We start from the raw sequence: 14,682 nt of genomic DNA, 5'->3' as shown, positions 1-14,682 counted from the left end.
CCTAACTTGTGCTTTCATCAGTATGTCAACAGGGGAATGCACAACCTCATATTGCTAAGTGACTATCTTGACAGGAGACAGAGCCAGCAGAGTAGAAGGCCCAGGCGAGACTTCGCAATTTCACCAGAGGCCTGGCAGGTAGAAGGCAGATGCTCTCACACTGGTGACAACATGGTGCAAGCTTTAGACCTACTCAGATAGGACCAGAGCTCTACCTTTGTTGACTGCTGTTAGTGTAATTCTAGGCAAGGTATTTATTTAGCCTCTCTGAGCCTCAGTTTCCTGGTCCATAAAAGAATACTGTCTATATCCAGAGCTTACGAGAGATTTCAATGACATAATCACACTAATAGCTAACATTTGTTAAGTGCTGGTCATATTTCAGGCACTTTCAAACACTTGATATGTCTTAAGTCGTCGGATACAACAAACCTGTAGGGTAGATATGAACACAAGTAATTAGTTACCACATATCTATTGTAGTGTCTAAAATCAGATCAATCACAGATAAACACAGCTTTCACCAGTTTCACTAATGATGTCATCATCTGCATCAACATCAGGTGGTAACTGAGGGTTAAGCCTGATATTGAAAGCACAGGAAGATGATGGGGGACCATTTCACCTCTTCAGCCATCTCCTTCACTCTCACCCCAGGAGAGAATGTCCTCATACTGCACACACTCTTTTGAGAAAGCAAGGCAAATGACAAGGCATGCTGTACCTGCTTGGGCACCTGTCCAAAGTTGCTGACAAACCCCAGGATGGTGCTCTTGATGAGGGGGTCAGTGATGCTGCTGAGGTTCATTCTGTCACCATAGAAGTAGGGGTGGAAGATATTAACAGCGTCCACTGCGGCTGGCCCCTGCTGCTTGTACCCGAAAATAAGGTCTATCCAATGTTGGAGGTTGGCACTTACAAAGTCACTTTCCAGGGCCTGGAACAAAAACCCAAAGAACATTAAAACCCAGGCCACTCATGGACTCATGCACTCTCTGCACAGATTGGAAGGGGCACATGCTTCAGGGTGCTGGCCCTGCACAGAGGAGATAATTGATGGGCCCCTGGGCTTGATGAGCACAAAGAGGCAGGATGAGCCAGCCACCCGAGGGCCACCCTAGTCCTGTCTCCAGCCAGCAGCAAATCAGATCTGACTGTTTTCACCACCCCAGCTCAACCATGGTGTTCACAGTATCTATGAGGTGCAGGCCTGGGAAAGACATTTAAGTGGAAGAGACAAGGCTGAAAATAAAGTCTTGGGGTCTTGCTGAGATGTGACATATGAAACAGGGAGAGCTGGTTCTGACCAGACAGTGTCAGGAGGCGGAGGCTAAGTGCAGTGATCAGGAGAGCGGGCTCTCGAGCACAGTGGGTGTGGGTGCTGCCATGCACACATTCCTTAACATCACTGTTCCTTGGTTTCTTCATCTGTAAAATCAACAATTGTACCTTCTTAGCAGGTTCATGTAAGAATTAAGTTGTGTCCATGGCTGACACACAGGGAGCTCCAGGAATTAGGTGATTTCACTGAGCACATACGATGCCAGGCACTGGCTGTTTCACAGGTGCTGTTTCCTCCCATGAACACCGCCTTTTGGTGGCAGGTATAATTAACCCACTTCTAGGGCAGGCTCATGTGTGGTTTTTGATCCTAACACTCCAGCCCCCAGTTTTCATTCCTCAGAACCCCACAGTGGGCATCCAATCTCACTGAGCAGATCTCACTTCATTCAGGTACTGGGGAATTCTGGACATGGGTGTGGGCATCTTCTAAATCATCCCTGGCACAGAAATGATAGAACCTGCTTCTGAGGTGCAGCTTAGCCCCCAGGAATGTGAACTTCCTTCAGTGGGGCAGCTGTGTCTAGGTGTCTAGCTTGGGGCATGCAGCAGGCAAGGAGTTTCTCACCCATGCACTCACAGACCTAAGGAACATTCTGTTCATGCTCAGGCTTACTGTCTCCAGATGGGAGGACAGGAGACATTCTCAACTCAAACATGGAGCCTGGATCCGAGTTTACAACCTTTAAGTGAGAAGTAAACCTCATCCCGTTCAGGACCACAGCTCCCACCAGAAGTCAACAACATCTGCCCCTCATAAAAGGTGACATCCAAATAATTTAGCGTAAGAGCCAAGCATGCTGGATCTTTCATGCATACAGCCCAGATGGGTGGCACTGGCTCAGAATGGGGGACACAGGTTGGCAATAATTCTCATCAGGTGTCACACATGAGCAAGAGGAAGTGTGGCCCAGTGTCTGGATATCACAGTCTATCTGAGAGGTGGCACCTGTTTCTACTGAATAGAACCTAGCTTCAGGGCTAGGTCCCCAGAGTCTCAAAATGTTCATTTGGGATTGTCTGGGCTCCCCTTGTTGGTCCTCTGGGAGGGCAAGCTGCCCTACACACCTGGATCTGAAGAAGCCAGGTCACCTGTGCTAAGTTGGCTTTTCTGAGGTCTATGATTAAAGTGGCTTTGGAGCCAAGAAGGCCACACTTGAGTCATGTCATAAGAGGGATAATGAAAGGTATGGCTCTCCCAAGCCTACCTGGCTTGGGGCATACCTCATGAACTTCTGGAGATGTCTGCATGAAGGCATTTGTTGGTGGTTGCCACAGAACCACTAAAGGCATACCCAGGTGAGGGCAGATCATAGGCCAGGACAGCTGACCCTTCTGCTGGCCCTTCTTCCTACCTCTTGCCAATCAACACATATCCCATGTCCTCAAGCTCTTCCCAAACATTCCTCCACCTTCTTTCCTTAGATGAAGCCTGGCTTTCCCTAGGGCTACCAGTTCTCCTTCAGCAAGTTCAAGTGGTGGCGACTTGCTGGACATAACCCATATGTCTGGGGCCAGGATGTTGGGCTGGTGTCTCCTGAGTCCTTATCGCCATCTCCAGAGTATTGGTCCTCTGTCCTCTTGTAAAAAAAAAATCACAAAAGATCTGCTTCTCTGTGCTGCATGAGATCTAGCTGTGCCCACTCCTCATCCTCACTGCTGTCTTCCAACAACTTCTCTCTCTTCTCCTCAATCATCAAAGATGGTGATTCCTGGCCATACCTTCCCTTCTTCTCCAAGATCTGCCATCATCCTCAGTGATTGTGATCTTTGGCCTCTCGGTTCCTTAAGCTCCACATCTGCAAAGACTTTTGCCTTCATTCCACCTAAAGTCACCATTCCCATGGCCACACCTTAACCCATGTCAGTATCCATACTGCCTCATCTTCTAAAGCACTCATTCAAACATCCACTTGGCAAGTCACATCCTCCTCACCTTTCTGGGTGTTTGTGTACTTCCTAAGGCTCTTCTTCTACCTTGTCACAACCTCAGGTCTCCTTGTGCCTTTTCTTCTTTGCAGTATATCAGCACCCACCTGTTTTTGGCTACATCTTTATCCAGCTTAGATGTAGTGGTCCATAATTCCAGCAACACTCTGGTCAATTGAATCATGTGTACCTCTGTCTTTTATCAGACTATGGCTGCTGCTGCCTGCAGTTACATTAATCTCTGGCCCAAGTACTCAAGACAGTGGGCTCTGAGAGGGATGACTCCTATCACTGAGTTTCCAGAGGCAAGAATAAAACAAGAAGAACTTTCTCTTTGCAGAAAAGGACAGGAAAAGGCATAGGTTTGTTGCCACTTGTCAGACCTGCCTCAGGTTATTTTTACTTTTTAGCTGTAATTTACATACAATAAAACTTGCCCATTTAAAATGCCCAGTTCAAAGTGTTTTTATAAATTCATGCAGCCATGTAACCATCACCACAGTCAAGACATAGAACATTTCCCTCGGCTCAAAAAGTCCCTCCGTGTGTTCCTTTGTGGTCACTCTCCTATTTCAGATCTTAGGAACCACTAATTTGTTTTCTGTCCCTATAGTTTGCCTGTAAATGTCACATTTCATGCCTGTATATAAAAATCACATGATATGTAGCCCTGGGTTATGGCTTCTTTCATGTAGGATAATGCATTAAAACTCACCCATGTTGTTCTGTGTAAACTGATTCAGTAAATCTGCTCCTTTTTACTGCTGAGTAGCATTCCGTTGTGTGTGTGTGGACATATCATTTGTTTATCTGTTCATCAGCTGATGGACATTTGAGTTTTGTTTTTGACTAGTTTGAATAAACCTGGTGAAGATTCATGCACAAGTTTTTGTGTGGACATGCTTTCAATTTTCTGGAGTAAATATCTACAAGGGAAAATGCTGGGTGATATGGCAAATGCACCTGCAAATTTGTAAAAAAAAATACCAAGCTTTTGTACAAAGTGGTTGCACCATTTTGCTTTTCCCACCATTGATGTCTCATGCATTCTAGTTGCTCCACATTTTCGTCAACTATTGGTTTCAATGGTCTTTTAAATTTAAGCCACTCCGGTGGGTATGTCATAGCATCTCTTCTCATGGTGGTTTTAATTTATTTCTCCCTGGTGACCAATGATGTTGAACATCTTTCATGTGCTTAAACTAACCCAGAAATTTGATTCACCATGTGTCCCTAATGACCTCTGGTCTCTACCCATGTCCAGTTTTTTGGGTAATAAGCCAATTTCTCCCCAGTCCTGGAAAATCTTTGGCCAGTGGGAGCCCCTGGGAGGCTCCAAACCCTCTCTGAACTGTGCTGAGCAGTCAGGCCTAGGGAATGGACATTCTTGTAGGGCTGGCTGAGGACACTGACCTGCCCTCCAGGGCACTAAGCTCACTTCCTCCAGTGAAACCCTCACCAAGGTGGCACCCAGGCAGAGTCTAATGGAGCTCTTGAAACAGCCCAGAGCCGAAGCCTTTCCTTGCCAACCCAAGGCATAGACTCCACCCCTTCTCTGGGTTTTCCAGACATAAGCCTCACAGTGCTGGTCACTGGCCCTCCACTTGGACAGAAAGCCTCGGTGGAACTTGAGGGGATGTTCAGGTCCCCAGCAGGATACCAGGGGTCCTGGCCTGACTCACCTGTCTGTGCAGGCTGATGAATTTCCGAGGGTCCCCATCAGCCCAGGGAGGGAGCTGCACGTCTCCTAGCACAGTTCCGTCCTGCATGCAGCCTGCATGGGATGAGAAGCAGCAGAGATTTGGGTAACTCAAACCAGGCTAGGAACTGGGGGATGTAAAATACACGTTGCCCAGGATTGCTGATTTTGTGTAGGTCTGAATGTGAGTTATGTTCTCTGCAGACCATACTGCTTTCAGCCTTCTCTACCTGGAATGACCCCTCAGCATGGCCTCTAGGCCTTTGCCTCCTCCAGGAGGCCCTCCTTGCTTCCCCGGTGGTCCTAGTGCTTGCTTTGCAAGTCATCTGAAATGATTTCAGTGTCATCAGTGTGGTATGTCTTCCTCTCCACTGTACTGTGCCTTTCTTCTGGGTGCTTTTTACACAGCATTAAACAATCAGGAGATACAGTGATAGCGGTGCAAGCTGGCAAATTCTAAGCACCTGACTCCATGCCAGGAGCGAGGCTAGGCCCTGGCCACACATCACCTCACTGAATCTTCATTCTAACTCGATAATTTATGCATTTTCTCTCCGTTTTTAAGGCAAGGACAGCAAGGTTTTTAGACAGAGATTCCCCTGACAGTAGAAAGAGGAGGCTGGACTCAACCCAAGTCTCCCTCCTCCCCATTAGCTGCCCAACCTTGCACAAGCCACTTCACTTCTTTGAGATTCATTTTCCACCTGTAAAATGTAAGGTGATGACAGGAATTATCTCATAGGGCTGGCATAATGATTAAAGGAGAAAATACACATCACATGCTTAGAATGATGTCAGGCATATGATGGCTACTCCATAAATGTGAGCTACAGTCTTGCCTGACCTCCCCAGAGCCTGCAAGAAGCAGGTGGAATAAAAGCTCCCCTGCTCTCTCTTGGCTGCTGAGCTGCCTGGCCTGGCCCTTCTCATCACTCATCTCAGCTCACCTGCCACCTCCTCAACAGGTCCTTCCTGAGGACCAGAGAAACTCAGGTCTTGCTGAGTCATCCTCAAACCATTTTCCTACCTATTTTCCTCATAGGACTTCTCAGCATCCAACAATGTTTCACTTACAGTATAGAAATTGTCTATATTTTCTTTTCCATTTTTCCTATCCTCACACAGAATGTAAACATCTTCAGGACATGCCATCCCAGGAGACCCAACTAAATCCCCAGTGCCTAAAAAAAAAGGTCCCTGTATACAGTAGGTGCTAGATAACCACTTGTTCTCCTGACTTTTCTGAGGACATTTGCTCTCTTGGCCTCCATTGCTGGTAGGAGCCATCGTTTCTGCAGCTGAGCCCATCATGCCTCCTGCAGAAGAGTCTGGCTTCATTTCCAAGACAGAGTGGGTACTCCAGTCAGTGCTCTAACCCCAGGCTGGCCAGCCGCCTCCTCCTGGCTGTCACCCTCTCTGAGTGACTCCTGCTGTGGGACTCCTCACGCTTTGGGGGATCCATCCTTTGAATTTGTTCACTTCTCATCCCTGACGCATGTGAGGTGTCTAACGATTTGAACACCACCAACGTCCCCAGGTTCCACAGGTCAGACTCACGGGACTTGGCTCATTGTCTGGCCTTCTCTTCAGGGATGTGGGCTGCATATCTAGGGCTGAAAACCCCTGCACAAGGTTTTGCAGGGACTAATCTCCTCTGCTGTACCCCCCACTGGGGCTGCATCTGGCCTGGCTCAGGTGCATGCCCTTATGTGCTGTCCAGAGGCAGAAGGAGAACACTGAGGAAGGGGGGCTCTAGAGCCCGAGGTATGCATTGGTGATGGCTCATGCGTGTTCTCTGCAGAAGATGATTCCCAGCCAGGCCGGTGACCTGCCCAGGCTGTGACCACTCATCCACTCTGCAAATTGCCCTGACTCAGCCTTGCAACTGTTTGCAGTGGAGGCTCCGAGACGTACACACAGTCCCCAGGGGAGCTACCCACCGGGGCCTCCTGGATTGTTTGTTCCACCTCTATATCAGCAAGAAGCCCTGCTGCGTCATAGGCTGGGGCCTGCAGTTCAGTAAGGAGCTGCCATAAGTGCCCGTCCAGCTGCCCTGGGATCCCACCTAGCAGTCTACCCCAGGACACCCAGCATCTCTGGGTCCTGCCCTTGGAGGCCACATGAACCCATTTGTGGGACATGGAGGAAATGGGGCTGGTCGGGGCCAGGAGCTTGCCCAAGGTCTCGAGGCAGGAAGGCAGTGCCAGACCTGGGCTACACAGAAGAGCCCCTGGTCTCAGCCACTGCCTCACTGCCAACTGAGGCCTGGGACCCTCGGAGGAAAAGTCACAGGTCGGGTGGTGGCTCAGCGCTGTCCTGGCAGCCTGGGGCCAGCGCCCTTCCTCAGCAACCACCTTTCCTTCTGGGCACTGCTGCCCAGTGGAGACCTCACCCAAAGTTGAGGTCCTGGGGAGGGCCTAGCAAAGGTCCAGATGATGTTGGTCATCACCCAGGGGCTGTGGGAAAGAGCACCCTGCAACACCACTCACCTGGCCTCACCAGGCCTCCACTTACCGAACTCCACCCCATTGCAGTTGGTTAAGAACTCAGGCAGGTAGAAGAACTCTGGAGTCAGCTCCCTGACGTCACTCATATTCTCTCTGGAGGCTGACTCCCACGTGCTCTTCACACTGTGGAACATTCTGTCTGCCACGTCGAAGCTTCCGCCCTGGGGGAAATGGAGCCAACATGACCAGCCGCTCTCACTGGCACCCTCCTGCTGGCCAGGCACTGTCCATTCTGCCTCAGAGGCATGGGTTCCACCATTAGCACCTCTCATTCACTCTCCCCACACACGTGTACCCATCAGCCCAGATGTGTGTGCCGTGGTTCTCCAGCCACCGGTTCCTTCATTACTCTCTGGAACCTTGCTCCAGAGCTTCAAGGCAGAATGCGTGATTCGTGGTAATCAATCCATGTTTCCCTCCCATGGAAATCTGAGTTCATATCAGAAACAGGAAAACCACATCTGAGCACTTTCAAGACTGCAGAGGGCCAGCTCGGAATTAGGTGCTCAACAAGAGGCAGCAAGAGTGCCAGTGACAGGGACTCGGCTCCTGAGAGGCTCATGGTCGAGTGCCACAGGCAGGAAATAAAGAACCAACCATAGGACAAAGAAGTGGGTGAACATTCTATGTGGGAGGTCAGCAGAAGTTTCCTGGAGAGGCGCCCCAGAAGTGAGTCTGGAAGTTTGCTGATGAGGAATATGGCAGTGTTCTGAGCAGAGGACAAGGCTTGGGTGAGCAGCAGGGGTGGGAGGAGAGCAAGAAGCAGAGGGAGGAGGGTGAAGGGAGGAGGGAGGAGAGCTCACTTGGGCAGGGCCCTGGTGATATCCAACACACAGCTCATGGCATTTGGTGGGGGAGAGACGTGGGCAGGAAGGAGACTCTGGGACCAGGGGTCTTGGCTTCGATAACAGAGAATGGGTCTGAGGGTGGAAAGATGGAGAAATTTCAGGTTCAAGGGGCAGGAGGCTGGTCCACAAAGGACATGATGTCCACAGCCTCTGCCAGGGCCAGCCCTGGTCCCAAGGCCCATGGCCACAGGTGGCCTGGTACAGCCCCAGGCCTGGCTGTCGAGGTTGGGCCATGTAAGAATTCAGGCACATTCTTTCCCCGGATTCTCTCATGTGAATTGTCAAACTCTTCAGCTGATGCTATCCTTATTCACCAGGTGGTCTTGGGGGTTGGGAGGAGGCAGAGAGGTACCTCCCTCCAGGTCCTGGTTAGAGAAATGAAGGTGCTAGGGGTGGAGGGACTTCAGGAGACAGTTTCTGAAATTGGGCCTTGGGTCTAAGTAAGTTTTGGGATATCCTTCTGCCTGGGATTCAATAGTTCACTTGTCCCCATCAAGGCTGGGCCTTTGTATAACAAAAACTTGTCCTCCTTCTGCCATCTTCTGCAGAGCACACATGTGGAACAAGGGGCAGGGCCACAGCAGTGCCCACTCTGTGCCTGTCACTCTCTTCCCTGCTCAGAGGGCTGAGGGTCTCCCTCTGCATTTACCCAGGGAAGCCTTGGGGGCAGCTGCAGGGGTGGATGGAGGTGAAAAAGGGCAGGGGCCTTCTCTTGGCATGTCTGGTCCATGCTCAGATGATCTCTCCTAATCCTCACAGCAGCTGCATCAGGAAGGAATTGGTGTTTCCATTTTGCAGACCAGAAAAGGGAGGCTCCTCAAAGTGCACTGATTTTTCCCAAGGCAGTGAATGGCAGAACTGGGGCAAACCCATGGATGCAACTCCACAGGGCATGCTTTGCCCCATGCCAGATTCCTGGGGGAATCCCTGGACCTGGGACAAACTTGATCCACTACATGTGGGCCAAGGGGGAACTCAGCTCTTTCTGAGATGGGGGAACCTACCACACACCCAAGGTGGCCACATCTGGACATCTTGAAGGTCATGGTCTGGCTGGTCCATTTACTGAGTCAGATCAAGTGAGATCTGTGGGTCATTCCCCACACAGGGACAGGGACACTGACTCAAACAAACACAGCACATGGGCAGCTTTAAACATGTGGCTTTTCCCCAAGGTCGCTTTGCTCTCGGTTGAAATTAGGGAATGACGTCCACCATCAAATTTAAATTGAAATGGAAATAAAATGGGGGTGGGGTGTCGAAATAAATCTTCACCTAATGAGTCACTCATTGAAATGTATTAGGAGCACTGTATATTTAATTTGCAGCCCAAGCCTTGCATCTGCGTGAGACTGATGCCTTCTCCTCGTCCTGTTTCCCTTTTGCAGCTTTTATGAATGCTGATGGTAGTCTCCTGAGAAACAATATGATTTGGTAATAAAAAGATTACCTGTATTAAATAAAAATAATATATACATACGAAATATTGTTAGTGCTACAAATCTGGTTAAAGATATTACCACAAAGAAAACTGTTATTTTTTTCACAGCTGTCTAATGCATTTTAGCAAAAGTAATATCTTTAAAACTTAAGCCTGTATTATTTATAAAGGAAGCAATAACTGATTTTCCTATTTCCTATATTAATAAATGTATTTGCATACATTTGTTTCAAAATTAATGGGTTTTCTCACTTCTGCAATACAAAAGAAAACACCAAATTCCCTAGAAGAAAAAGTGGAGTTGCTTTGTTACTTGTATTGTAAGTCTGTGGGTTGATATAAACTCTGATGGCTGCCAGCAAGGAGTCCCAGCTAGGATTGAATTCTCAGAAAGGAAGGAAGGAGGAAAGAAAGAGAAGAGGGAAAAATGGGGCAAGAAGGTAAGAGACAGAGAGACCCAGTCAAGGTTTACAGAGTGCCTATCTAAGGAAAGTCCAGACCCAAATGAAATAAACCAGCACAATTAAGTCTAGAACTTGGAAGGGAACAAAGTGATCAAAGAGAATTCCTGAACCAAGAGCTGCTCTGGAATCTGTTCTGCAACAAATCCTACCTGTATCCAAACAAACTGTAAAAAATAATAGCAAGGTTATTATTGCCAACAAAGGAACAATTTCTTATTGGCAGAAGGTTTTCCCATGTGACATTTAGGCCAGAAGACAATGGAGCCAGCCAAGCCTAGAGGATTCTGAGGCAAAAGGTTACAGTTGTTGGATTTTGTGCTCAGTTAAGACATCACTCACATGTAAAGATGCAGAAACATTTTGAATATTGAAGAGTTTAGAAACAATATAATCCTAGGTACCTCTTCTCAATTAAAATCCTTTAGGAGGTGCTAAATATTGCTAAGAGATGAAGCAAAATTGAGGGCAAATAATAGGAAAAGAAGTGGCTAGCAAGGACTATTCCTGCACATTGATCCAAGTTAAAATCAGGGGACAGTCTATAATTATGGTATGATGGGTAAAGCTGGAAAACCTGAAAAGAAATGTTCTATATTAAAGGAAATACTTCTTTCATGAGAGGACACAAAGTCTATGTGCACCATTGCCTATGGATGAGCATTTCAATCACTATTAGACATTCGTAAACCCCTCTCCAATGTGGCTTCAGTTTTTGGCCCACATTCACAGGAAATTCAGTAACTGCACATGCTGAAGGAAACCAAGATGCAGAGATATTTCTATAATATATGCTAGAAAGTCCATTCTTCCTTCCTGATGATACTGATCCAAATCAACCCACTGCCACATCTGGATATGGAATTGGTTTTATCAGCAGGCTGACAACCCATTCTCACTGCAGATATTCTTTCCAGTAATTTAAAAGTACCCATGCAAACAACTCACTTACAGGACCCTGTTGATATATCAGTTGATCTAACCTGCTGTCTTTAGCCAATCAAAGAGGCAGTATGCAATGGTGGAAAGCACACTGGCTTCAGAAGCAGACTGGCTTGGGCAGGAATTTCAGTGCCCACTTACTTGCAGGATGAACTCAAGTGAGTTTCTTAATCTCTTTAACCACCCATGCCCTTGTCTATGAACCTTGGATGATAGCTGTTGATGTGAAAGCAATTGTGTGTGTGTGTATGTGTGTGTGTGTGTGTGAGAGAGAGAGAGACATATCTCATGCGATGCAGCAGGCACATAGAAAGAGGTGCCAAATGAACCCAGCCCCTGTGTCCTTTTCCCTGCACAGACTAGGATTAGAACTAGGGAGCAATCCTGGGCTTGGGCCCTGATCTCAATGTGCATGGGGAAGGCAACCAGGAGCTCTAAAGGAGAAGGGGATAGAAGTTATGGAAGGTAGGAGGTGGAGTACACGGGGAAATGAGGAGAGGTGGGATCTTCCAGTGCCGAGGACAGAGGTAGGAGGGTGGGGAATCTGAAGGACTGTGGGATGACAACAGGAAGGAAAGCCTGAACTGTCAGGGCAGCTTTTGGTAACAACAGCACCTCAGAAGTAACGGGGCAGATGTGTGAGAGGAAAAGAAAGCTGGACCCAGCATTCTCTGAGCCTCTGCAGGAAAAAGCCAGGCCCTGACACGCTACTGAATAAGCTAAAGGCATAGGACCCTCGTGGCGTTGGGAAGCCCACGCACTGGTCCAGCTGCCTCCTTGGTCTTGCTCTCACAGAGGACGGGATGACCCCAGAGTGGCCATTAGCTTTCCTTCCTGTAGGTAGTGGCTCTTTTCTAAATGAGTGAACCTGTCAAGACTTGCTGAAACCATGCTGCCTGCATTAGGAGGAGGAGGGTGGGCACGTAGGGGACACTCAGGTCAGCCAAAATGGCTCATGCTGTATCTCCTTTAGTCCACACCACCCTCCCAGCTAGGGGTTATTTTAAAGGATGAAGAAACTGAGGCTCTGTTGTTCAATAATGCCAATTAGAAAGTTCTAGAGCCAGAAGTTTATCCCAGGACTGTCTGTCTCTATTGCATGTGCTTTTCCAATGCTCCTCAAGTCTGTATGATAAAAACCACACAGCGTTGGAGATCCTGAATGATTCTCCTCAAGTCACACTTTGGGCCCTTACAGACCCCTTGTCCTCGCGCTGTAATCAGAGGGAGGCTGGCAGTTTCTATGTCTAGCCCCACAGCCCTGGCTGCATCGGGTGGGCTGGCCCTGTGTGAGCCTTAGGGTACCAGGAGGTGGGTTGCTTGCCTCAGAGGCAGGGGCTGAGCTGCAGGCAGCAAGTGAAGAGGCAGGCATGGTCCACCTGGGTGTGAGCACAGACACAGATGCTCCAGGTTCCTCGCCTTCCCTGGCACACGCTCCACCAGGACTCCTGGCACTGACCCCTCCAGGAGCTTCTAAGTCAACAGCCAGGATGGGCCAAGTGCTGCCCCATGGTTCTCCATTCTCTCTGCAGTTAGCATCTGTCTTGTACAAAAACCAGCCATCTCGCCTCAGGTGGTTCAGAAAACCCTTCCCCACTGCTGGTAACAGCTGACTTTACATGGGCTGTGACTTAATTAACACAGCACTTTATTTCTGTTTCTTATTAAATGCAGCAGCAGCCACCGCTGCTGTGTCTTTGGTGGGCGCCGGCTGCCTTGCTGGGCCCCACCTCGGGTGGGTCTGATCTCAGGCCTGAGAGCAACTGGTGCTTTTACTGGGACAGAAACAGGTGCCTGGGCTGGGACCCCAACAGGGACCTGACCTCCTGGTGACTCAACTTTCTGGAGGCTCACAGACACTTGCTCTAGGCAGGCAAGACTCCTAAGAACTATAACATTTTCCAGCTTGGGCAACATAATAAGACCCCGTCTTTACAAAATGTGTGGGGTTTTTTTTGTTTCTTTTTTGTTTTTGTTTTTGTTTGCTTGTTTGTTTAATTATCCAGGAGTGGTGGTGCACATCTATAGTCCTAGCTACTCAGGAGGCTGAAGCAGGAAAATTGCTCAAGCCCTGGAGTTCTAGGCTGCTATGAACTACGATCATGCCACTGTACTCTAGCCTGAGTGACAGAGCAAGACCCTGTCTCAAAAAACAAATGAACAAAAGAACTACAGCATCCTGGGGCTTCTGCTGGGGGAGACAAGCCCTCTGCCCTGGCAGACAGATGAGTTCACACCTCCAATAAAGTGGGGAAAACAGAGCACAAAGCTGACCCATGCCTGGTCACACTGCCTGCATGTGCCACCTGCTCAGATCACACAGTACATACAGATACCATATTTTCTGGATTGTAAAAATCTTATTGTAATAACAGGCTTGGGACAGAAAAACAAACAAACACATCAAGGATATAAGTATGTGTCAATTCTAAGACCAGCTCAAACCTAAGAACACTTAAACCTGAAGGGAATAAAACACTCCTTATACCCAGGGTTCTGAATGTACCACACAGCAATAGGGGGTCTCTGTGCTGTCCACAGTCTCTGCACAGTGCAGGGTAAATGGGCCACAGTGCCCAGAGAACTCCATGCCTGCCTCTCTGCAACCCAGCAGACCACACTGGGTGTGCCACACAGGCATACAGTACGTGACAGCAAAGGTGCTCCATGGCAGAGCTGTCGTGCTGCCTGTCACTCTGCACTGGGGGCACCAGGGGCCACGCTGCACACACATGCAGCCAGCACATTGTGTGCCTGCTGCAGCACTGGGTGACTGCCTACATGTCACACTGCATGCCTGTGCGCCTGTGTGTGATGCTGCACGAGGGACTCCCCACTGTTCTACTGAAAATGTGGCCTTGAAAATGGCACATGTCCCTTTCCTCTGAGCACTGTGTCCCCTCTGGACAACCTCTGTAGACCCCACCTTGCTTTATTTACCATGAGTGTTTTAGGCTTGGTGTCCCCAGGGCTAGAATCCATCTCATCTCCGTTGTCATTTCCTGAGGGATGTGACCTCCCGGAGACTCAGTATCCTGAGATTAACCACAGCAGCCTCTCACAAGCTTGTGAGGGTCCAATGAGGCACAGCAGTGTTCACAGCAACACCCTTCATTGTCATCAGAGGGAGGAAGCACCCCAGCCATGGACGAATGATAAACAACATGTGGTCTACAAATACAGGGGCGCAGGACTCAGCCGTAGGAAACTGACACATGCCGCAACAATGGATGAACCTTGAGGACATTATGCTAAGTGTAAGAAGCCAGTCACAAAAGGACAAACATTGCATAATTCCACTTATAAGAGGCTTAGAGTAGTCATTCATAGAGACAGAAAGTAGAACAGTGGTTGCTGGGTGCTGTGGGGAGGGGTGATTGGAGAGTTATTGTTTCATGGTTTCAGAGTTTGAGTTTGGAAAGATGAAAAAGTTCTGGGGACAGATGGCAGCGATGGCTGCACAACCATGTGTGTGCACTTAATAACACTGAGCTATGCGCTTAAAAATGGTTAA

General features: G+C 48.6%; 1 protein-coding gene across 4 annotated transcripts in view; it reads right to left on the bottom strand.

The window, feature by feature from the left end:
- Positions 1-14,682, bottom strand: part of WDFY4 (WDFY family member 4) — a 297,400-nt gene that overhangs the window by 18,009 nt on the left and 264,709 nt on the right. For all 4 annotated transcript variants that reach the window (XM_054436992.2, XM_054436994.2, XM_054436995.2 and 1 more), the window contains 3 exons: positions 7,484-7,637; positions 4,953-5,044; positions 725-937 (listed from right to left, as the gene is read on the bottom strand). In XM_054436992.2, coding sequence (XP_054292967.1) covers positions 725-937; positions 4,953-5,044; positions 7,484-7,637 — 459 coding nt within the window. The remainder of the gene's footprint in view (positions 1-724; positions 938-4,952; positions 5,045-7,483; positions 7,638-14,682) is intronic.

This window comes from Pongo pygmaeus, chromosome 8 (assembly GCF_028885625.2).
Source record: "Pongo pygmaeus isolate AG05252 chromosome 8, NHGRI_mPonPyg2-v2.0_pri, whole genome shotgun sequence".
NCBI classification, from domain to species: domain Eukaryota; kingdom Metazoa; phylum Chordata; class Mammalia; order Primates; family Hominidae; genus Pongo; species Pongo pygmaeus.
The sequence above is the reverse complement of the archived record's forward strand: the minus strand, read 5'-3'. Positions and strand labels throughout refer to the sequence as shown.